Raw genomic sequence first — 24,774 nt, 5'->3', positions numbered from 1 at the left:
AGGATCTGTTTCCTCCTCCTTGAAAGCTTATAATGTTTTGGTCTCAACTACTTTTTGTGGCAAGGAATTCTACAGGCTCACTACTCTAGATGAAGAAACCTCTCCTCAATTCAGTCCTAAATGGCGTACTCCCTATCCTTAGTCTGTGACCCCTGGTTCTGGACTCCCAATCATTAAGAACGTCCTTCTTGCGCTCACTCTGCCTAGTCCTTTTGAAGGTTTCTACGAGACTCCCCATCATTCCTCTAAACTAAATCCAGTCAGCCCTGCCATTCCAGAAATCAGTCTGATAAACCTCTGCTGCACTCCCTCCATAGCCAAAACATCCATCCTCAGATAATACCAAACCTGGCTCACCAAGGCTCTGTACAACTGCAACAAGATGTCTGTGTACCTGTACTCAAGTCCTCTTACTGTGTTGGCCAATATACCATTTACCACTTTCACCCCCTGCTGACCTACATGCTTACTTTCAGCAACTAGTGTGGAAGGGCACCTGGGTCTCTCAGCACCTTCCAGGTTTCCAATCTGCTAGATCCATCAGAAACACCTCAAATTGAGATAATAAATCTGTACAATCTTGCTGCTTCATCCACCCTGTTGTTTTCTTTTTTAACTTTCTGAATTATTGTTGCAAGTCTGTCTCCTGTTTTTGTCAATGATTGATCGCGCTTTATAAAGGAATGCTCTTGAAAGAGAAAAGTGAATGAAAATGACAAGTTAGCTAACAGAAATTTTCACTTTTCTTTTTCTGTTGGATTCATCCAGGTGAGCGGTCAAATCTAAATGTTTTATTTCTGTTTTATCTGATCACTGTTCTATCAGAACTCTATTGGGGTACTCATCAAGCTGGGTAGAAGAGAGGACCTTTTAAACTGTCAGTGCTACTATATCAGCCTCACGTGTGCTTTTAAGTTTTCTCCTCAACACTACCAGGCTTTTTGCCTAAGTATGTCTACCTCTGGTGGCATTCGTTGCTCTTCAAGTAGTGGTCTTTTGTGAGTTTTGGCAATTACTTACCCTATGTTTTCCATTTAATTGTGCAAAATTAATTTCTGAAGATTTCTGAAGTAATATATTCTATGCTGTTACTTTAACATCTCCTTAGACATTGTTGCTTATTTGTGTAAAATCAGTGCTTGCAGTTAAATAAATGTGCAAATAATATGGTATTTATCATTAGTTTTGCGCACTACCCCACCATCCAGACTATTAACCAACATATTTCTACCTCAATGAATTTATTTAATGAGTAAGAATTCACTGCTCAAGAGTCAAACATATGATTAATGAAAAATGACATACTTTGATTTGGCACAAGCAAATTTATTTGAAATCAATTTCTGTCTTTAACATGGTATGTTGAATCTAATTTTTGTAATGCACTATTTTATTTCTAAACCCTCAATTTATTGTGTATCCACTAAATGTTCTCTTAAAATGTTAATTTGGTTTTGGTTCTGAGGTTAGGTTGTCAGTGGGGTCTGCTGGGTGGATGAGCTATCTGACCATAACATTTGATACAGGAACCCATTCAAGTTCAGGGAGCAAAAAGGAATGTAGTGGTAGTCAGCAATTGAGATGTTGAGACTACTATTCTCTGCAGTAAAGGACTACTGCCCGTTGCCACGAATTGTGAGAGAGAGGATCCAGTTGGTGTGGTCCATATCTGTAGCAATGATACAGACAGAACAATGAACGAGGTCCTGTGTAGTCAGTACAAGGAGCTAGGCACCAAATGACAAAGCAAACTGAAGGCCACTGTGCAAACTGCTATGGGCCAAGAGATTAGATAAATGAATGCATACCTCATACAGGTGCAGTAAAAGTTGGTTCAATTTGTGGGCACTTTCAGTAGTATGAGGAAAAAATGCTGATTCATTGGAACAATCTATATCTGACCTATGTTGTGGCCAGGACTCTAGTGAGCCACGTAACTAGGGAAGTCGGGAGGATTTTTTAATCTATGTACTGGGGGCAAGTCATCACATTTGGGGAAGGTGTGGTAAATCAAAGATAACAGACCAGACATGGTATTGTATGTTAAATGATAGACAGTGATGGGAAGCGATAGAGAGTACAAAAGTAAGTCAACAGTTAAGGTTAGTGGTTACAAAAGTACTAAAGAACAAAACTAAAGATTGTATATGGATATGGATACGCATTGCATTCAAAACAATATTGATGAACTGATAGTGAATTACAAATAAGTACGATATGGAGCCATTATGGACTCGTGGCTGATGATTGGAGCCTGGATATTGCTAGGTTTGATAATTAGAAGGCCGGAAAGATAGGAAGAAATGGAGGGTGTCTCAGATACCATATATCCTTAAATAAAAGTCTATCTCCTGTAAAAGTCAACCCCCTCTTTTTGGCCAGAAAATCTGGAATTTTCCATATCTCTCGTGTAAAAGTTGACTCTAGCTCTTCACATAATTCACACCGATGTTAGGCTTCGGATTTTTTAAGTTCATTATTGAGTGAGCGCTATAGTTAATGTAATTAGCATTCACTTTTTGTATGTCTGTTCCGCTTGACTCTGGGATTCCATTCTGCTGGCCGTCCTGCTCAGTTCTGGGACTCCGGTTTTCCAGCAGTTCCTCTGCAGTCCAGTATTCTAGTCTGCTGGCTTTTCTACTCTGTTTTGGAATTCAGTTCGCTGACCTTCTGGCTCTAGTCTGGGATTCCGGTCTAGCCCTCAGTTGAACTGATGATGTCATTGTCGCTCCAAGGTACATTGTTTTATATGAAAGAGAGAATAACAAGAAAAAAAAGCAAAGGTGGACTAAATAATTATTCATTTTATTTTCTATTCTCTCTATCCAGTAATTACTGTAATCCATTGTGTCTCTTTCTTTATTCCTTAAGAGATCAACTGGGCTGCTAATGATACAGCATGAACTTTGACGGTCATGAATTTCAACCCCTCAAAAGTAATATCCATGTAATAGTCAACCCTATAAATTTAATCTTAAAACATAGTCTAAAATCCGACTCTAACATGAGTATATACATGATTAATGATGGTGTTCATGCAGTAGACAGGGACAACCTGGGTTCAGGAAATCAGGGGTAGACACAGTTTGGGTGGAGGTGATATAAAGACAAGAAGTCACTTGTGAGAGTGGTATACAAACCTCCTAACAGTAATCATATGGCAGAAAGGAGAATAAAGGATGTAATAATAGGACCCTGTCAGAAAGGTATGGCAATAATCATGGATGATTCTAACCAATGTTCCAGTCTGAAAAAAGTTCGATGCAAAGGTAGGCTAAATATGAAGTTCAGAGAACGCTATTACGATGATTTTTTTGACAGTACATCTGAAGCAGACTAGAGAGCAAACTGTACTAGACCTGATATTATGCATTGTGATAGACTTAATTAATGAACTAAAGAGATGTCCTTAAGTAGCAGTGATCAAATTATGATTGAATTTTACATTCAGTTTGAGGGAGAGGAGTGGGTCCAAGGCTAGTATTTTAGGCTTAAACAAGGGCAGTTATGAAGCATAAAATTAGAGCTCACTAAAGTGAGCTGGAAAATTATTTTAGGGGATAGGAAGGAAAAATAGCGATTCAGTGGCAGATATTTAAAAGAATATGGCAGAATACACAGGATAGATATTTTTAATGAGAAACAAGAATTCCAAGGGAGGATCGCCATCCATGATTTACTGAATGAGAGTTAAAGATTAGACAAGGATTTTCTTTCTTCTAAATTTGATACTAAGATGGATGGTAGGTTAAAAGATTGGTTAGACTAGAGAAGAAAACAATGAATGACAAAGACTAATAGGGAAATCAGTGTTGAGAGAAAGCTGTCTAGAATTAGAAAACATATAGTTAGTATTTCTATGCATAATTGAAAAAGAAAAGCGTTAACAAAGTGAATGCTAGTCTTATAAGCCTGGGCAATCAATGGAAGATGGAGATTCTTCAGGTGATTTGAACACTTTGCATTAGTCTTCACTACAAGGGATACAAGTAACATCTTGGAAATGGCAGTAAATCAGGAAATAGGCAGAAACTTGAAAATTATGGTATTCAGAGAATTGGAACTGAGCCAGTTGTTACACCTATAGATTGACAAGGCCCTGAGTCCTGATGTATTAATCCTAAGGTCTTAAAATAAGAGTCTAGTGGGAGGGTTGATTTTAATTGATTTTAATTTTCTAAATTCTCAAGATTTAGATTGGCAAGTAGTAAATGTAACTCTTCTATTCACAGGAAGCTACAGGCTAGTCAGTTTAACCTTGGATGTAGAGAAAATATTACAAGCTGTTATTAAATATGTTATAGCAAGACACTTAGAAATAAATGAAATAATGCGGCAGAATTAACATATCCTTTCTGTGAAAGGAAGATCGTGTTTTTTATCAACTTGCTGGCATTATTTGAAGAAATTGCATGTGTTGTGGATAAAGGGGCACTGCTGGAAGGCATTTGATAAAGTTCCACATCAAAGGCTTTTGCAGAAAATAACTGCTAGTTATGGTATAGTTATAAATAACTTGAGTATTACTGAAAGCTTTTTATGACTGAAAACTTCCTGAAGAAGGGCTCATGCCCGAAACGTCGATTCTCCTGCTCCTTGGATGCTGCCTGACCTGCTGCGCTTTTCTAGCAACACATTTTCAGCTCTGATCTCCAGCATCTGCAGTCCTCACTTTCTCCTGAAAGCTTTTTATGTTGCACTTAGAGGACAATTTGCGTGAAATATCAATGTAGAATATCAATCGGTCTTCTTGGCAACTAATTAGCACTTTCCTCTCTCTACAATATAAATGTTTTTTCCTCTATCTTGATATTTTTTGCAAATTATTTTATTGAGTGCAAGTTAAAGACCTTCAACGAAATGTATCTTTTTCCAGCAGTACTCAAAAACCGATGGTGTAGGGGTAGCATATAGGCATGCATAGAAGATTTGTTTCTTGTTAGCAAACCAGAGAGGAGGCGTCAATTGGTCTTGTTTTGATTGACAAGATGTAACAAATGCTCTGCCTTCGGGACCAGTGCTGGTGCCTCAACCTCCAACTTTTTAAAACGTATACAATTGATTTAGATGAAGGTATGAATGGTTGCTAAGTTTGACAGAAGGTAAGTTTGTGGGCGGCACGTTGGCACAATGGTTAGCACTGCTGCTTCACAGCACCAGAGACCCGGGTTCAATTCCCGCCTCAGGTGACTGACTGTATGGAGTTTGCACATTCTCCCCGTGACTGCGTGGGTTTCCTCCGGGTGCTCAGATTTCCTCCCACAGACCAAAAAATGTGCAGGTTAGGTGAATTGGCCATGCTAAATTGCCCCTAGTGTTAGGTGAAGGGATAAATGTAGTGGAATGGGTCTGGGTAGGTTGCGCTTTGGCGGGTCGGTGTGGACTTGTTGGGCCGAAGGGCCTGTTTCCACACTGTAAGTAACCTAATCTAAGTTGTGAAGAAGACCGAAAAATGCTACAAAAGAGAAATAGATCAGTTAAGTGAGTGGGCAAAGATCTAGTAGACTTTGTGTAATGTGGGAAAATGTAAAATTGTCCATTTTGACAGCAAGAATTTTTTTTAAAATTATTTAAATAGTGAAACATTACGGAGTTCCAAAACTCAGAATGGTCTCTATTTCCTTGTGCATTAATCGCAGAAGGTTAACATGCAGGTGTGGCAAGTAAGTAGAATGTCATCATTTATTGTGGGTGGAATTGAATACAAAAGTGGAGATATTAAACTTCAGTTATTCAAAACATTAGTGTGATCACATTTGACTACTGTGTACAGTTTTCTCTTACTTGAGGAAGAATATAAGTGCTTTTTTTTGAAGCAGTGTAGTGAAGGTTTATTAGACTAATACCTGTAATGAGTGTGTTATTCTGAGGTTAAACAGACTATTGAAAATATTTATAGTATGTTATTGGAAACTTGAATTTTAAATTGTAGGCAAATGGTGTTTGGTTTTAGTTCTGTGGGGGTGACCTTTTTAAAATAAGTCAGAAAGTAATTTTTGAACTGTGAGTTCGAGAAAGCATGCAACTTAAGCTAAATGACGAGATAAACGATCTGGAAGTTAATTGATGAAAATTTTGCAGATTTAAAATTTATGATCTATAGAAAGGCAGACCAGCTTTTAATTGAGCAGGGCAGTTTCTTACCAGCAGAAGGGATGTTTAATTTGTAGTAATCTAGGCTTTTGAAACTTCTTCCCAGCTTTGAAACTTTTATTACTTTAAGTGGATAAGACTTTTCTTGAAGTTCTGCTAAGAAAAGTCAGTGAGGTAACCCATGCCTTTGTATTTTGGGGAGAGTTAGTAACTGGGAGAATCTTATCTGGTGAATGCTGAGAAAGACGATGAAAGGGAATGCTTGCAATGTTGTCAATTCCATAAATTTAAAAGCTAAGATAGGAATAATAATTCAGTAAGATTGAGTGCTGTCAAAAAGGTTGAAATTTATTTTTTGCAGTTTATGTTAAGATCTTTCAAAATTGCCTTGGGATTTTTTTGTAATAAACTTGTGATTTTGTTTTGTTAAAAGTACATTGATGGCCTGTGTGAATGTGTCAGTGACAGACTGCCATGGTAGCCAAACTGCAAAAATAAAACTTGTGCTCTATTAAGCCAGCTTTCACTCTGAGATCTGATATGTCCAAAAAAAGTACAAGGTAACTTGATTGAACCATATAAACTTCTGAGAGGTCTTGACAGGGGGTGCATTTGGAAAGGATGTTTCCTTGTGTGAGAATAAGGCACTAGGGATTGCTCCTAAAAATATGCAGTTGCCCATTTAATATGGAGATGAAAAGAAATTTCTTTCTCACAGAAGGTCACAAAGTCACACAGCATGGAAACAGACCCTTCATTCCAACTTGTCTCAGCTGACCAGACATCCCAATTTAACCAACTTCCATCTTCCAGCATTTGGCCCATATCTGTCTAAACCTATTCATGCACCCATCAGTTGCCTTTTAAATGTTGTAATTGTACCAGCTTCCACTACTTCCTCCAGCAGCTCATTCCATATACTCATTACACTCTGCGTGAAAAAGTTATCTGTTGAGTCATTTTTAAATCTTTCCCCTGTCACCTTAAACCTATGCTGTCTAGTTTTGGACTCGCCCACGATCAGAAAAAGACCTTGGCTATTCACCCTATCCATGCTCCTCATGATTTTATAAACCTCAAGCTTTGGACGTTCCGGAGAAAAGATCCCAGCCTATTCAGCCTCTCCCAATAACTCAAACTCTCCAATCCCAGCTACGTCCTTGTATATCTTTAGTGCATCCTGTCAAGTTTGACAACATCCTTCCTATAGAAGGGCTACCAGGAATGCACACAGTATTCTAAAAGTGGCCTCATCCATATCCTGTACAGATACAACATAAAATCCCAACTCCTATGATCAATGTTCTGACAATTGAAGACGAGCATGCCAAATGCCTTAATCACCTTGTCTACCTATGACTCCATTTTCAAGGAAATATGCACTTGCACCCCTTGGTCTCTGATCTGCAGCATTCCCCAGGGCCCTACTATGAATTGTATAAGCCCTGCCCTGCTTTGCCTAACCAAAATGCAATACCTCACATTTAGCTAAATTAAACTCCCATCTGCAATTCCTTAGCCCATTGGCTCATTTGATCAAGTGAAAATAGAGTTTTTGCAGAGTTCGATAGATTCTTGATTAGCAAGGGGTTAAAAGATTATCAACAGAAGATGGGAATGTGGTATCATCAGATAAATGTGGTCTTTGTGAAAGTGGGGCAAGCTTGAAGGATTGACTGGCTTTTTCTTGCTCCTGATGTGTATGTTCATGTGTTTAGTTTACTTTGAGATGTAGTTCTTTAAGCTATCACGTCCTAATATATATTCACAGGCGTAGATGAAGAGAAACAATTTCCAGCAGTTGGGGGTTCTAGAACTGGGGAGCTTGTCTGAGAATTAGGGCCAGACTGTTCAGGAGAGATGATAGGAAATAGTGTATGTACAAAAGATGGTAAATGTTTTGAACTATCTTCCACAATCAGCATTGGATGCAGATCGGTTGTTAATTTTAAATCTGAGAAAGATAAAATTTTGTTCAGCAAAGATATTAAGAAATATAGGCCAAAGACAGGTATATGGAGTTAGGCCACAAATCAGCAATGATCAAACGGCTAAATGACCTGTTCCTATGTTAAACTGTTGTAGCATGTTATCTGAAGATGGAGTATTTGATAGGCACATCAAAATAAGCGGTCAAATTTCTCAGTCAACCTTGGACTGTTTTGTAAAAGATTTTTTTAAATGCTTTACTTTCTGTCAAATAATCTAAACAAAAGTTTGAGCCACCAGACCTTATGCTGTCAGTAAAGGTTAGTAGGGAACCTTTACCATGCCCAAATACAGTAATGCAATTTGAAATCAGAATCTGGAGAGGAAGGCACGTTTTAGGGAAATAAAGGAATTCATTTAAACAGAGGCATTGTTTGGATGTGGGTGATCGTAGCATGTTACTGTTCATTGTTCAACCTTTGTTAACCTGAGAAATTGTGGTGAGCCCCCTTAAGCCATTGCTGTTCTCGTGCCTCCTTAACAGCATTAGATAGAGAAATCCAGGATTCTGACTCAGTCGCAATAAAGGAATGGATGTTTATTGCTCAGTAAGATGGTATGTGATTTGGAGGGCAACTTATATATTGTTTAATATTTGGAATGATAATTGTGGAATTAGCAATGCTAATTTAATTATGAATGAATTTTAATAGTGTCATATAATAAGACATGGTGTATATGAGTTCCTTTTATTTTACATCTTATTTGATTATTGTAAAACATTTCTTGTGATGAATTTGAAGTGTATTTGTAATCCTGAAGTTGGTTTATGAAAACTTTTTATCAAACCCAGGCAACTCTATGCCCCAGTATCTTTGGACAGATTACTGCAATGGCTCCTTTCAGTGAATGTATTCAAAGCATGATTTTTTTAATTGAAATATTTTCCATGTAAACCATCTTCCTTCATTGTGCAAGAATCAAAATAGCACTTTGATTAAAGTCATGATTAAAAGATATGATACTGTGGTTAGATTCTTTGGCACAGAGGAATGTAACTAATACCCAACATCATGGTGCATAATTTGTAAAGCTAGCATCAAATTGCTATATAATCCTGGAATCCTACAGCACAGAAGACGGTAACTTAGCCCCGTTTTGTAGGTGCTAGCTCTTTCTCTGTAGTCATGCAATTTTTCATTTTGCTGTATATATTCTATTATTGCTTTTGAAGTTACTATTAAACAAAAGTGAGTAAAAATTGTATCAACTTCGGATGTAGCAGCCTTTGTACACTGGGAAACAGGCAATGTTTCTAATAGGTTTCTGTGTTGAGCATATAAAGCAGTATTGGTTTGATTTAGAAACTCTTGAACATGGTGATGTGTTGCCATGTGTCAAATACCTAACTGATGATATGACAAAAGCTCATCGTTTGCCAGTCATTCTCTACTTGAGTGGTCCTTGACCAGCTCAGCTGTGTTCCGAACAAATCTCGGCAGGAACCAATTTTCAGAATGAGAGTGGTGTTCCCAATTGTCTAATGACAAACCACGGAACTGCAAACTGCAGATGATGTGCATCATAGGATCTCTTTGCTTAGTGTCAGTGGATGCCTTTTCAACCACAGAAAACTGGTTATTTGAGATCTATGTGGAACAATTACTTTGCAAAGGTAGAACAGTGTTTGAACTTAACGCTGCTGGACAGCAATGGGGTAAGTACTTCTCGTTATAGTTTTCTTCCCTCTAATTTGCTATTTATGTAATGGTATTTCATTGCCTGCTGATAGCTATAGAAAGAAAGCTCCAAATTCACAGCATGCATCACACTGCAACATTTGAATTTCATTTTGTGTAATATCTGCATATAAGTTATTTTAACCTAGGTGAAATGAATTGAGTTATTGTCGAGTGACATAGGTAAATCCATCACTTTTGAAACCAGGTATGCGTTGTCAGGCAATGTGTTCAGATACGTTTCTAACAGGTTTAGGTTGAACTCATTTGTTCAAGATGTATGTAGTGCTGACTTATTAAGATTGTTGGTTCCATGTGGCCCTGCGGATGTGAAGGGAATGTTAAACTTTGCTTTAACTCTTTTCAGCATTGTAAAATAAAACCCGAGCAAACTCAAACTTCTCATTTATTTTTGCAATAGTTGATTTCTCTTGACATTTTAAACTTCGTATTTACAATTACTTTTGCAATGTACAGTGAACAAATGTATGCTGTAATATTGGGAGATTGAAAAAGGTCTTAAAAAGTAGGCCAGTGGCATGGCTTACTGCGTGACTCTTTACCAATTAATGCTATTTGATTTTAAAAATTATGGCTATTTTAAATAACTGGTTGTGGTAGTGATATTGGTCTGCAATCTCGTTTTGAGCATAAACTGCCACATAACCAACCAAAGACCTGTAACACTGAAGTATACTGACCCTTGGTCAAATGCAGCATTAAGTAGCAAATTATTTCCGCCTTTTTAAGATAAATGGAGCTTGCCACAAGTGGCAGCTAACAGTCCTCTTGTTAGAAATGTTGTGCTGTGGAACCAATAATCAAATGTGTTTTTTTTAAATCTCCTTAATTCCAAATTTTACAGCTGAAACATTTTGTTTACCTGTGTGCAAATGCATTGCGTCTGGATAACAATGCCTACTTCCATTTATTTAGCACCTTTTTAATATAGTCAAATATACGAAGATGTTTTGCAGGACATTGAACTGCATGAGGTATTAGAAATATGACCAAAAACTTAGAGAGAGATTTTAAAAATGATACAGAGGCAAAGGGATTTAGGGAAGGAGTTTCAGTGCTTTGGGCCTGTGCAGCTACACATTGAAGAACCATTAAAATTAAGGATGTGTAAGTGACTAAATTTAGAGGAATAAAGAGATCTCTGAGAATAATGGGGATGGGGAAGGACAAGACCTTGGAAGGATCTTGTCAGGCCTAGGCTGAATGCCCTAGTCCTCCTCCTAACCCCAATGTTTTCTATGGTAGTGTTAAAAAAGGACTCTCAAATTTCATCATTTGATTTTCATTGGCTAGAACCTTTTATGGACTGTAATGGATTTTTTTAAAAAGAAAAAGAATTACTTAGTCGCCACTGTAACCACCTGAACAGGTTGAGGCAAGCTTCATAAAACCATCAATAAGTAAGGCTGTCTAAACTAAGATTAACATCATCAAAATGACTTTCACCTCTCAATTGGGTTGAAAGTTGCCTACAGGTTATCTAGCTTAGAAAAGAATGAAACCAGACACTGGGTTACGCAAAAGAACTGTATTTCAGACAATTAGTTTAGGGCAAAGGGGAAGAAAACTAATTTGCACCATCAGAATTTGGAAGGCTTGCACTATCTCCTCTTGGCCTTGGAAACCAAGGCCTGGTGATAAACCAAATTGGAGAAATCACCATGCACTGAGAACTCAAGGCAATCTACACATTTTTGCTACTCTTAACGCAAGATGTCAATTAAGCAACTCTAGATTCAGGTTAAAGCCTTAACACTTAAGACTCTACAAGCTTTTCTTCAAAGCTACTTTATTCTAGACTTTGCGTATTAGACAATCTTCCCACTTTAAAATTTACATCCATTTTTGTGTGTGTGTGTGTGTGTCTTTTTTTGTGGGCTGGTAAATAATAAAATTCCTACTACTACTGCATTTTATTTGCAGTGTTATCTCAGCTGCACACTAAAAAGAATTTTAAACCTTTTTGTTGCAGCCAGTCGAAGGGTATTAAAAGAGCAAAACTGATTTATCCTTCCTCACCTGGTTGTAACAACTTGTAAATGATGATGACAATTTTAAAATTAGTCATTGTCCAATTAGTCACTGAGCACAAGGATAATTAATAAATGAAACTTGGTGTGAATTAGGAAATGGGGCGGTAGAGATTTGGATTAGTTCAAGTTTAAGATTGGAAGATAGGAGGCTAGTAAGAGATATGTAGGAGTAGTCAAGCCTAAAGGCAGCAAAGGAATGGATGAGGATTTCAGCAGTAGATGAACAAACTCAGGTAGTATTATAGACTTGGACATAAGTAGTTTTGATGGTATGTTTATGTCTTTGGAAGTTCATCTTGAGACCAAGTCTGACATAAAGGTTGTGAATGGTCTGGATTACCTTCACACGGTTGTACGGTCAGTTTTCTAATTGAAGTGTGTTCTCCCCATGTTGAAGCACATTTCCTTCTTCACTTCTCATTGTTGGGCTGCCTAGCTGATTCAATTTCATTGTATGTGGCTGTTAAGGTTACTCTTAAATAAGCTCTCTTCGTGAGTGCTGATATAAACAACAACCTACATGTAATATGTTGAAGTTTTGAGATATAAACTGGATGTTAGCCGGATTTTCTGGTGGTAATGAGAATGAAACTGCCAGCATTCACCGTCATTCCTCCATCAACGGTGACAGTAGCTTTGGAAATATCACAGAAATCTATAAATTACTATCAATAGTTTTGCATTTCTCTGAAGGCTATTGAAGCACAATTAGTGGGAAATCTTATGAATTAGCAAAACTTCCAGTCTAACTGTTAATCTTGAAGCAATTGACGCAATTACAGCTTGTTGAGGTATAACTGGGTTTTTAATCGCATACTGTTAAATACTTTTTCTAGCCTTCAGGAACTAAGTTTGTTTATAGAATGTCAAATTTCTTTGAATAATTTTGTATTGATGTAGAATTAGTTATCATTAGTTTAACAAATATTCTAAAATAATCACATTCAGTTGTTTTGTCATCTGGAATTTAAGATTAGATATTGAGGATGTCAAATGCCTTTCTCTTGCTGTTTGGGACAGTGTTTCAATGTGATTAGCTGCTTACCTCCTTGATAACATCAGTGCTGCTGCATCCCAATTCATCCGTTCATCCTGGTGTAAGGCTTAAACTGCCATCATGAAAGAGGAAAATCGTACCACAGATGGCGAGATCTTTGTGGGAAGCAGCCCATGTCCTTATTTCAATGCTAATGATAAAATCGAGGCTAAAATTTTTCTAAATGAAATTTTATTTTGGACACAGCTAATCATTTTTAAAATCTTGTTTTTAGGCCTCTGTTGGTAGACAGAGTCCACGTGTGGTGTTATATCGAACACAGGATCTATGTTCCTTCGAAAACAGGCTTCAGTCTGGAGGAGGTACAGTATGTTAATATTTTAAGATTAGTTGTGACTTAATAGGGATTGTTGGAACTTAGTTTGTTTAAAAAATACAGCCATTATATTTTAGTTAATGCTTTTCAAAATATGAAAATCACTATATTGCTGACTTAAGAGCTGCGTGAATGGAATCTTCTTTCTACCTGCCACAATGCTCTGGTGATGTCAGTTCTGCAGAATGTGTCCATTATAATTAGTCATTTTGATCACATAGAACTAGAGTATTATTGAAAAAAGTTACATTTCATTGAAACTTTTTTTGTCTTGTTGGGATTTTATTTGTTTTCTGCTTTATTGATATTCTTGCAAATTGTCCTGATGTGTGCAAGGCAAAATACTTCAACAAAATGAGTTCTTTTGGCAAGGTGCAAGAGTATTATTATGAAATTATAATTTCTTAAAATCATTAAGATGCTTTTGCAGCAGAGCCAAAATGTCCAAAATTTTAGTCAAAATAGCCAGATTTGATCTAAATTCTGTAGAAATCTGTGACCCGTCCTGTTGCTATCTGTGATGGTGTTCACCAGTGTTGTATTACAAACCTAATTCCATATCTGCAGCTATCATGATCAACTAAACTTCCTGATTTATTCCTCTCAACTTCAGCTAGAGAGACCTAGAAATAAGGAGACGGGGTCCATTGGATCTAAACTGCCTCCGCCAAAAGGAAGAAAGCTAGCCAGCAGTTTTACCCTCCTCCTGATATTGAAATCTAGGCATCATTTTTAGCCAGTTTGTAATTTTCCTGGATATTATGAGGATCCCATTGAAAATCATTAGTAAATGTTCCCCCACCAAAAGGGATTAGGAGTTAGACTCAGAGTATTTTGATAACAGGACAATGAATGAGATGATTTACATTTTAAGCGCATGCAAATTTATTATGATGAAAAAGCATACAGTTTGGTGGTTTTAGAAAAAAACTTAAATTCCACAAAATAAAAGCTGGCTCTTATTGTATAAGAAATTCCAAGCTATAAAATGTGTTTGTTACTTGATATAAATTTTGAAAAGAATGCAAGGAGTCCATTAAATAGTAGAATAAGGTTATCTTACCAACCCTGAGATGCAAGAGCAGAAATAGGCCATTCAGCCTATCAAACCTATTCTAGTGCCATTCAATGACATTATGGCTGATTTGATCATCATCAGCTGCACTTCCCAGTTTTTCTTCCCATAGCTCTTGATTCCCTTACTGCTTAAAACCTTGTCCCAGCCTTCAATAGCCTTCCCTAGTCAAGATTCACAACCTCTGAGCAGAAATTCCTCCTCATCTCTGTCTGAAATGTTTGACCTGTTATTCTGAGATTATGCTATCTGGTCCTAGGCTTTCCTACAAGGGCAAAAAACTTGATGTTGACTAGGCAATTCAGCAGTGCAGAAAGAGTTTGTGTGTTAACGGAAACAATAGAGAAGTAGAGTTAAGTGTTGAGGACTACACCTGTGAAAGCTACTGCCTTGGACTGATTGTGCCTTAAAGTTCCTTGTAAATAAGGAAAAGCAGTGATCTGTCAGGGTGATGGAATGTAAGAAAAAGAAGCCATTGTGGTAGATATATGGTCTAAAATAGGTGAGAATAGAGCTACCAAAGGACAGTCATAATTTGGGACTTTGAGGAAAGACTGTGAATGGAGAATGGAATAGTCTATTGCATGAAGTGCTGAAATAGATTGAAGAAGATAAAGAAGCATAGTAACTATTCTCACAAGTGAAAATATGTTCTTAGCTTTGGTCAAAGTCGTCCTAGTATAAGGCGAATGTCTTGTTCTTTGTTCTAGAATGCGGTAGGCACATCTCTACCTGTAACTCCTCAAGGCAGCAACTAGTGAATTATGACATTTTATAGTTCTGTCAGGGTCACCATCATATCCTTCAGAGAAAATTGTGGTTAGCCTGATAATTATGGGAGTAAGATGGTAATAGGAATTACAGTAAAGAATAGTACTGAGGGGCATATGAACATATGTATTTGGAGCTGAAGTAGGCTATTTGAACTCTTGAGCCTGCTCTACCATTCAGTAAGATTATGGCTAATTTGTGTTTGAAATTCCACATTGCCACCCATGCCCAGCAATCTTAAATTCTTGAGGAGAAAGTGAGGACTGCAGATGCTGGAGATCAGAGCTGAAAATGTGTTGCTAGAAAAGCGCAGCAGGTCAGGCAGCATCCAGGGAACAGGAGAATCGACGTTTCGGGCATAAGCCCTTCTTCAGGAATCTTGAATTCTTGTTAGGCAAGAAAATAAGTCTACCTCCTCCTTAGAAGTATGAAATGACACTGCTTTCTGCCCCTTCTCAGGCAGAGTTTCAAAGTCACACAACCTTCTGAAGAAAAAAAATTCTCATCTCTGCCCTAAAAGGGCAACCATCACTTTTTAAGCTGTGCTCCCTAGTTTAGATTAGATTAGATTCCCTACATTGTCGAAACAGGCCGTTTGGCCCAACAAGTCCACACCGATGTTCCGAAGAGTAACCCACCCAGACCCATTTCTCTCTGACTAATGCACCTACCTGGATAAATAATTTGGATGTGAGCACAAGAGGTGTAGTTCGTAAGATTGCAGATGACACCAAAATTGGGATTTATAGCGGACAGCTAAGAAGGTTACTTCAGATTACAACTTGATCTTGATCAGATGGGTCAATGGGCTGAGAAGTGGCAGATGGAGTTTAATTTAGGTCAATGCAAGGTGCTGCATTTTGGGAAAGCAAATCTGAGCAGGACTTATACACTTAAATAGTAAGGTCCTCAGGAGTGTTACTGAACAAAGAGACCTTGGAGTGCAAGTTCATAGTTCATTGAAAGTGGAGTCACTGTTAGGTAGAATAGTGAAGGCGGCATTTGGTATGCTTCCCTTTATTGGTCAGAGTATTGAGTACAGGAATTGGGAGGTCATGTTGCGGCTATATAGGATATTGGTTTGTCCACTGTTGGAATATCACGTGCAGTTCTGGTCACCTTCTTATCGCAAGGATGTTCTGAAACTTGAAAGAGTTCACAAAAGACTTACAAGGATGTTGCCAGGGTTGGAGGATTTGAGCTATAGTGAGAGGTTGGATAGGCTGGGGCTGTTTTCCCAGAGGCTGAGGGGTGACCTTATAGAGGTTTATAAAATCATGAGGGGAATGGACTGGATAAATAGATAAAGTCTCTTCCCTGGGGTGGTGGAGTCCAAAGCGAGAGGGCACAGTGATTGGGTGAGAGGGGAAAGCTTTAAAAGGGACCTAGGGGTCAACTTTTTCACACAGAGGGTGGTACGTGTATGGGTTGAGCCGCTAGAGGAAGTGGTGGAGGCTAGTACAATTGCAACATTTGAAAGGCATTTGGATGGGTATATGAATAGGAGGGGTTTGGAGGGATATGGGCCAGGTGCTGGCAGATGGGACTAGATTGGGTTGGGATATCTGGTCAGCATGGATGAGTTGGACCAAAGGGTCTGTTTCCATGCAGTACATCTCTATGACTATGACTCTATAAAACCCACGCAGATACAGGGAGAATGTGCAAACTCCACACAGACCGTTGCCCAAGGCTGGAATCTAACCCAGGTCCCTGGCGCTGTGAGGCAGCAGTGGTAATCACTGAACCACTGAGCCACTAATTCTACATCTCAATCTACTCCTCTGAACTACCTCCATGCATTTACATCCTCTCTTTCCAGGCCGAGGGTGATTGCTGCTGAACTGCAGTCCAGCTCTGTTGTGACTGGGTGAATGGTTTCTGATGGTGGGCAATCTGAGACTTTGTGTTTAGGGGATCCCTGATGAAGACCTTGGTCAGAGGTGCCATATGGGAGGAAAGTGCCATTCAGAAGGCTGGAAGCAGTCTTAGCAGGGGAGAGGCCACTCAAACATTGTGTTGATCAGGTCAAATAGGGTATTGCAGTACTGTAAGCAACATTAATATGAATTTCTGATGCTCAATTATATTTCCAATCCTAATAACCTTGATGTTAAAGCACCACTAAAAGGGACAAATTCAGATTCAGACTCTCTGTAGTGAAGACAAGCAAAGCATTTGTTCATTTCATCTACTGTTTCCTTATTATCTACTATTAGCTTCCCATTCTTGAGTATGCTGAAATATCCCGTTAAATATCTGCTGCTGCTTCTGTATTGATCCATCTCCCAGCATGGTATCCCAGTTTATTTCAGCTTTCATGTCCAAGTAATTATCCTTATTTGAGATAAAATACCAATTAGCAAGTTTTGAGAAGATTTGTAGCTCAGGTTGAGGTTCTGGATGTACGTTTGCTCGCTGAGCTGGAATGTTTGTTTTCAGATGTTTCATCACCACACTAGGTAACATCTTCAGTGAGCGTCTGGGTGAAGCTTCATCTGGAGGCTCACTGAAGATGTTACCTCGTCTGGTGACAAAATGTCTGAAAACAAACTTTCCAGCTCAGTGAGTAAATCTACATCCATAAAATGCCAATTTTAGACCCACTCTTCTCCCTTTCATGTTGATTACAAAATTTGGCCATAATATAGTTGCTGTGAATAGGGGTACCTTTACTCATAGCTGGTATTAATCCTGGTACTACATAATACCAATACTATAATCTGCTTTCTGCTTGGTTCCACTGCAGATTGTGAAATTACCTCAAAATCATTCCATGAATGTCTTACGCAGGCTACCAATGCTAATTTGATTTTTCCAGTTTCCATACAGATTAAAATCTTATAGGTTATTGGTATCCCTTTATCACAAGCACCCAAAATTTTTTCTTGTAAACTCTGTCCTATATCATGGTTCCATTTCCTGTAAACCACTCCCACTGGTGGCTTCTTTCATCTACTATTCCTCAGCTTCACCCAAAGTCAGTCTTCATCCTGATATCAAGACTGAGTCATCTCTTACTATTGCACCAGTGCCATCCTTGGTAACAGTGGTAGCCCTCCACCTTTTTATATAGCTTCCTATTCTTCATGCATATCATACACCCCTCAATGTTCAGGACCCAATTCATTATGTCATGCAGCCATGTCTTAATAATGGCTGTTTGATCATATTTATTTGCGTTATCGATTTGTTTCCTCTGTTACAAACGCTATGCATGTTCAGATAAAGAGCCTTTAGTTTTATCCTTTTGTTATCTTTAATAAAATGAAATCTTGACTGTTGGCGTATTCTTAGATTTAGTTTCCTTCTCTTCATGATTTCATCTGACTTTTCATCTCCCATATTACTATTTTGACTTTTGACTTCCTACTTTGACTTTATCTCTTGATTTGCTACATCTACCTAAACTTGATCTCTCACCCCAGTGTTTAGTTTAAAGCCTGCATGTTTGAATTTATTCGCAATTTTTCACAGGATTACGTAGTATAAATAGCACAGACACAGGCAATTTAGCCAAACCAGCTGATTTAAAAAAAATTAATTCATGGGATGAGGCTAGCTGGCTAGCCTAGCATTTATTTGCCCTTTCCGCAATGCCCAGAGGGCAGTCAAGATAGGATAGGAGGCTTGAGTGCAGCATAAAAAGGGGTGGCAATGGCTTATGGTATTATCGCTGGACTATTAATCCAGGGACACAGGAAATGTTCTGGGGACTCTGGTTTAAATCCTTGCCTAGCAGATGGTGGAATTTCAATTCAATTTAAGAATAATCTGGATTGTTGGAAAAACTCATCTGAGTCATTTTGGGAAGGAAACTGCCATCCTTAACTGGTCTGGCCTGCATGTGACTCCAGTCCCAAAGCAATGTAGGTCAACTACATTGCTTTGGGACTGGAGTCACATGCAGGCCAGACCAGTTAAGGATGGCAGTTTCCTTCCCTAAAGTGACTCAGATGAGTTTTTCCAACAATCCAGATTATTCTTAAATTGAATTGAAATTCCACCACCTGCCAGGCAAGGATTTAAACCAGAGTCCCCAGAACATTTCCTGTGTCCCTGGATTAATAGTCCAGCGATAATACCATAAGCCATTGCCACCCCTTTTTATGCTGCACTCAAGCCTCCTATCTTATGTCACCTCAATCCATCATTATAACCCTCTATTTCTTCCATCCTCATCTGTTTACCTAGCTTCCCTGAAATGCATTGACACTACTCCCTCCAATCACTTTCTATGTTGGTAACTTGCATGTTCTCAGCATTTTTTAGGTGATTTCTTTGAAATCCCTGTTGGACTTTTTAGGGACTGTTTTGTATTGTAATCCTGTTATGCTCTCTCCCACATGAGGAGTCATATGCTGTAATTGTAAAAACTTCCCATAATCTTAAAGATGTATATCTATTGGAGTCATCCCTCAGCTTCCTTTCTTCAAATGAGAAGAGACCAAACCTATGAATTTTTTTTAAGATATTATTATGATCCCAGCTAATGACAATACTGGACAAGTCAGATGAAATCTGGCTTGATATATCTTATTTTTGCTGATGTGACCGTCAGTCACTGAAGCAGTCAAATGAGGCTGCAAAGTTTATTAAGTGTTTTGCATAAAAGACTAAAACAAGCTATAGAATAAAGTTTAGAAAACTCCAGCAAAATAACATTTTCACACTAGTTTACAACACCATCCATTTCACTATCCATTGAGATTCAAGTTCAGCAAAATTGCCTCTCCATATCAAATCTTTAAGTTCTCCTTTAATAATTCTCCAAGTTTCTTTCTTGTGGATAGCAGAGACATTCTACATGAGTACCCATAAAATTGAGAGCTTAGGTTACTGCTCCAAGTCCATTAGTTCTAACTCATATTGCCTTGTTTATTTTTTTTCTTTCTATTATTGTGTGCAAGAGAATGTGTAATTGTTAAATTTGATTTTTGACTTTTAGCTGGCTCAATGGGCTCAGCGGATCACAGATTCAATTTGGCCGATATCCTGTCTCACAATTACCCATCTCAGGAAGAAGAGGAAACGCCTGAGGCCGATAAATCATTTGAGGATCTGGAAAGGGTAAACTCATCTTAGGAATTTTCAATTTTTTAAGTTTGAATGCCATATAGTTATGTTATACATCTGATTTTGGTTGATAACTAGATATTTGTTAATGTCACCTGTATAGCATGTAAAAGTTTGTGAGAAGATTTGTAGCTCGGGTGGTCGTTGTTGTGGTTCTGTTCGCCGAGCTGGGAATTTGTGTTGCAGACGTTTCGTCCCCTGTCTAGGTGACATCCTCAGTGCTTGGGAGCCTCCTGTGAAGCGCTTCGGTGATGTTACCTCCGGCATTTATAGTGGTTTGAATTTGCCGCTTCCAGTTGTCAGTTCCAGCTGTCCGTGCAGTGGTTGGTATATTGGGTCCAGATCGATGTGCTTATTGATTGAATCTGTGGATGAGTGCCATGCCTCTAGGAATTCCCTGGCTGTTCTCTGTTTGGCTTGTACTATAATAGTAGTGTTGTCCCAGTCGAATTCATGTTGCTTGTCATCTGCGTGTGTGGCTACTAAGGATAGCTGGTCGTGTCGTTTCGTGGCTAGTTGGTGTTCATGAATGCGGATCGTTAGCTGTCTTCCTGTTTGTCCTATGTAGTGTTTTGTGCAGTCCTTGCATGGGATTTTGTACACTACATTGGTTTTGCTCATGCTGGGTATCGGGTCCTTCGTTCTGGTGAGTTGTTGTCTGAGAGTGGCTGTTGGTTTGTGTGCTGTTATGAGTCCTAGTGGTCGCAGTAGTCTGGCTGTCAGTTTGGAAATGCTCTTGATGTATGGTAGTGTGGCTAGTCCTTTGGGTTGTGGCATGTCCTCATTCCGTTGTCTTTCTCTTAGGCATCTGTTGATGAAATTGCGCGGGTGTCTGTTTTTGGTGAATATATTGTATAGGTGTTTTTCTTCCTCTTTTTGCAGTTCTGGTGTACTGCAGTGTGTTGTGGCCCTTTTGAATAGTGTCTTGATGCAACTTTTTTTGTGTGTGTTGGGGTGGTTGCTTTCGTAGTTCAGGACTTGGTCTGTGTGTGTGGCTTTCCTGTATACCTTTGTGGTGAATTCCCCATTCGGTGTTCTCTGTACCATCACGTCTAGGAATGGGAGTTGGGGTTGTCCTTTTCTTCCTCTCTCGTGAATCGGATTTCCTGTGAGTGTGGTGTTGATGATCCGGTGTGTGTTCTCTATTTCTGTGTTTTTAATGATTACAAAGGTGTCATCCACATATCTGACCCAGAGTTTGGGTTGAATTTGCAATAAGACTGTTTGTTCTAATCTTTGCATTACCGCTTCTGCTATGAGTCCAGAGATGGGTGAGCCCATGGGTGTGCCATTGACTTGTTCATATATTTGGTTGTTGAATGTGAAGTGTGTTGTGAGGCACACGTCCAATAGTTTGAGTATGCCGTCTTTGTTGATAGGTTCAACGTCCTGTTGTCTGTTCTGTATGAGCAGCAGTGTGGTGTAAAATTCCAAGCAGTGGAATGTGGTGAAACGGTTAAAAATTATGTCCCAATACATGTGTGAATCTAACCGGAATGGAGGTGTTGCTTAGTCCCGTGTGAATCTTATTACACACCTCCCCGTGTGAATCTTATTATCTGTATGTAACCAGAATGGAATGTGTTTTTTAGCCTTGCTCTGCTGTTCACATGAATGTTTATATCTGGAAAAGAGTATATCAGCTGGAAAAGTCTCCAGTTCGGTGAGTCTGCTCCGGGGTTACGTTTAACCGCCGAGCGTGGGTTGTTGGCAACCGCTCTACGAGAACTGACGGCTCCCAGTTCCGGTAACATGTAGAGTGAGTATAAGCCAGACCCGTTGTGGCGACGCTGCGGGGAATAAAATGCCCATATTCTAGCAGACTCGCCTCTTGGTCGTTTGTTCTGTGTCAGACTACTCTCCTACGAACCTGACCTTGAGAATTTTTTTAAAACATTTGGCGTAGTCGGCAGGATCAATCGCAATTGAGGAGAGATTTTGATACAGAACAATGTTTTGGAAAAAGACTAAGAAACCAGAAGAACAAACTGTGGAGGTCCCGACCGTCCCGGGATGGCATGGATGTGGGCATGTACGTGGCAGTTTGTTTGAGAGAGGATCCCAGTCCTGCCGAAGAACCCCTTGCCTGGGGTACAGCGGAGGATGTGGGCATGTCCAAAAAGCTGAAGCGGAGTTAACAGAATTGAAATGGACGGAACTGAATTGAACACAATTGAATTGAACTGAACAGACCTGAACTGAGCTGAATTGAACTACACTGAATTGACTGAACTGAAATTAACTAAAACGAATTGAACTTAATTAAGCATAATGTAACACATGTATTGGGCCAAGCAGTGGAATGTGGTGTAAAATTCCAAGCAGTGGAATGTGGTGAAACGGTTAAAAATTATGTCCCAATACATGTGTGAATCTAACCGGAATGGAGGTGTTGCTTAGTCCCGTGTGAATCTTATTACACACCTCCCCGTGTGAATCTTATTATCTGTATGTAACCAGAATGGAATGTGTTTTTTAGCCTTGCTCTGCTGTTCACATGAATGTTTATATCTGGAAAAGAGTATATCAGCTGGAAAAGTCTCCAGTTCGGTGAGTCTGCTCCGGGGTTACGTTTAACCACCGAGCGTGGGTTGTTGGCAACCGCTCTACGAGAACTGACGGCTCCCAGTTCCGGTAACATGTAGAGTGAGTATAAGCCAGACCCGTTGTGGCGACGCTGTGGGGAATAAAATGCCCATATTCTAGCAGACTCGCCTCTTGGTCGTTTGTTCTGTGTCAGACTACTCTCCTACGAACCTGACCTTGAGAATTTTTTTAAAACAAGCAGGTTGGCTATTGTTTCTCTGGCTAGGGTTTTGTCGATAGAGGTGAACAGTGCCGTTACATCGAATAAGACCATAGTTTCTTCCTTGTCTATGTGTATATTTCTGATGATATCCAAGAATATATGTGTTGATTGTATAGAGTGTCTGAATCAGCTGATCAGGTGTTTCAGTTTCTGCTGTAGTTCTTTAGCCAGTTTGTGTGATGGTGTCCCTGGTAGTGATACTATGGATCTGAGTGGGATGTCTGGTTTGTGCACTTTAGGTAGTCTATAGAATCTGGGGGTGGTGTTGCATCAAGACACTATTCAAAAGGGCCACAACACACTGCAGTATACCAGAACTGCAAAAAGAGGAAGAAGAACACCTATACAATGTATTCGCCAAAAATGGATCCCCGCGCAATTTCATCAACAGATGCCTAATGGAAAGACCACGGAATGAGGACATGCCGCAACCCAAAGGACTAGCCACATTACCATACATCAAGAGCATTTCCGAACTGACAGCCAGACTACTGCGACCACTAGGACTCATAACAGCACACAAACCAACAGCCACTCTCAGACAACAACGAAGGACCCGATACCCAGCATGAGCAAAACCAATGTAGTGTACAAACTCCCACGCAAGGACTGCACAAAACACTACATAGGACAAACAGGAAGACCGCTAACGATCCACATCCATGAACGATCCATATCCACATCCAGCTAGCCACGAAACAACACGACCAGCTATCCTTAGTAGCCACACACGCAGATGACAAGCAACATGAATTCGACTGGGATAACACTACTATTATAGGACAAGCCAAACAGAGAACAGCCAGGGAATTCCTAGAAGCATGGCACTCATCCACAGATTCAATCAATAAGCACATCGAACTGGACCCAATATAACGACCACTGCAACGGACAGTTGGAACTGACAACTGGAAGCGGCAAATTCAAACCACTATAAATGCCGGAGGAAACATCACAGATGCGCTTCACAGGAGGCTCGCAAGCATTGAGGATATCACGTGGCCAGGGGATGAAACGTCTGCAACGTATAGCATGTAAAATTGCTGTAATGTTTTGCCATTGTTTCTGCTTTTCTGCCACTTACCCAACTCCAAGCAAAGCAAATCACTTGTATATGACTATGTGCTGTAACTGCAAGATGTATTTAGCAAAAATAAATGAACTGCAGAATTTGTTGAACCTTAAATCAAATGTATTTGTTTTGCTAATTGGTGGTCCATAGAAGAACTCCCCAGATGTTCAGCACTTCAGTCGTTAATCTAATTGTTAGCAGACATCTATGGTATACTCTGAATTATTGTCTCTTTGCACTAAAAGAGATCCATCCAATTTTTTTTATTCATTCGTGGGCTGTGGGCTTGATTGGCAACGCTAGTATTTATTGCTGTAGAGATATTGGTGAATGGTTTGCCAGTCCATTTCAGGTAGCAATTAAGAATCATCCGCATTGCAGCGAGGCTGGAGTCATGTGTAGGCGAGACCAGATACAATTTAGGCAGATTTAGTTCTGTAAAGTTTAGTAGTGAACCCAGTGGGTATATATGATACTCCAGTGGGTTTATGATCGCCATTACTGAAATCAGCTTTATAATTCTGATTTTTTTTTGTGCCTCTAATACAAATCCAAAGATTTCACGATAGCCTAGTATTCATCATTGAAAAGGTTATCAAACTGGCGACTTAAGATTTTTAAAAACATTTATCTCTTAATTGTGTCTGTCTGTGAGAGAGTCAGGGTCTATGTTCAGAGGAGATTGGACTTAGATAGTAGGTATCAATTGGATTGACTTGCAGTTTGCCTGTGTTCTGCTAAAGTTACATTGTGAATAACAGTTCCAACTAAACTGATCCCACA

The 24,774-nt window shown here is 39.2% G+C and overlaps 1 protein-coding gene across 2 annotated transcripts in view; it reads left to right on the top strand.

The window, feature by feature from the left end:
- Nucleotides 1-24,774, top strand: part of LOC122565054 (mesoderm induction early response protein 2-like) — a 90,326-nt gene that overhangs the window by 5,749 nt on the left and 59,803 nt on the right. For both annotated transcript variants that reach the window (XM_087976016.1, XM_087976015.1), the window contains 2 exons: nt 13,087-13,174; nt 19,983-20,104. In XM_087976016.1, coding sequence (XP_087832142.1) covers nt 19,991-20,104 — 114 coding nt within the window. In that variant the 5' untranslated portion in view covers nt 13,087-13,174; nt 19,983-19,990. The remainder of the gene's footprint in view (nt 1-13,086; nt 13,175-19,982; nt 20,105-24,774) is intronic.

The sequence above is a fragment of the Chiloscyllium plagiosum genome, unplaced genomic scaffold (genome assembly GCF_037043375.1).
Source record: "Chiloscyllium plagiosum isolate Xiang-an unplaced genomic scaffold, Cpla_swu_hap1 HiC_scaffold_28, whole genome shotgun sequence".
Taxonomy (NCBI): domain Eukaryota; kingdom Metazoa; phylum Chordata; class Chondrichthyes; order Orectolobiformes; family Hemiscylliidae; genus Chiloscyllium; species Chiloscyllium plagiosum.
The sequence above is the reverse complement of the archived record's forward strand: the minus strand, read 5'-3'. Positions and strand labels throughout refer to the sequence as shown.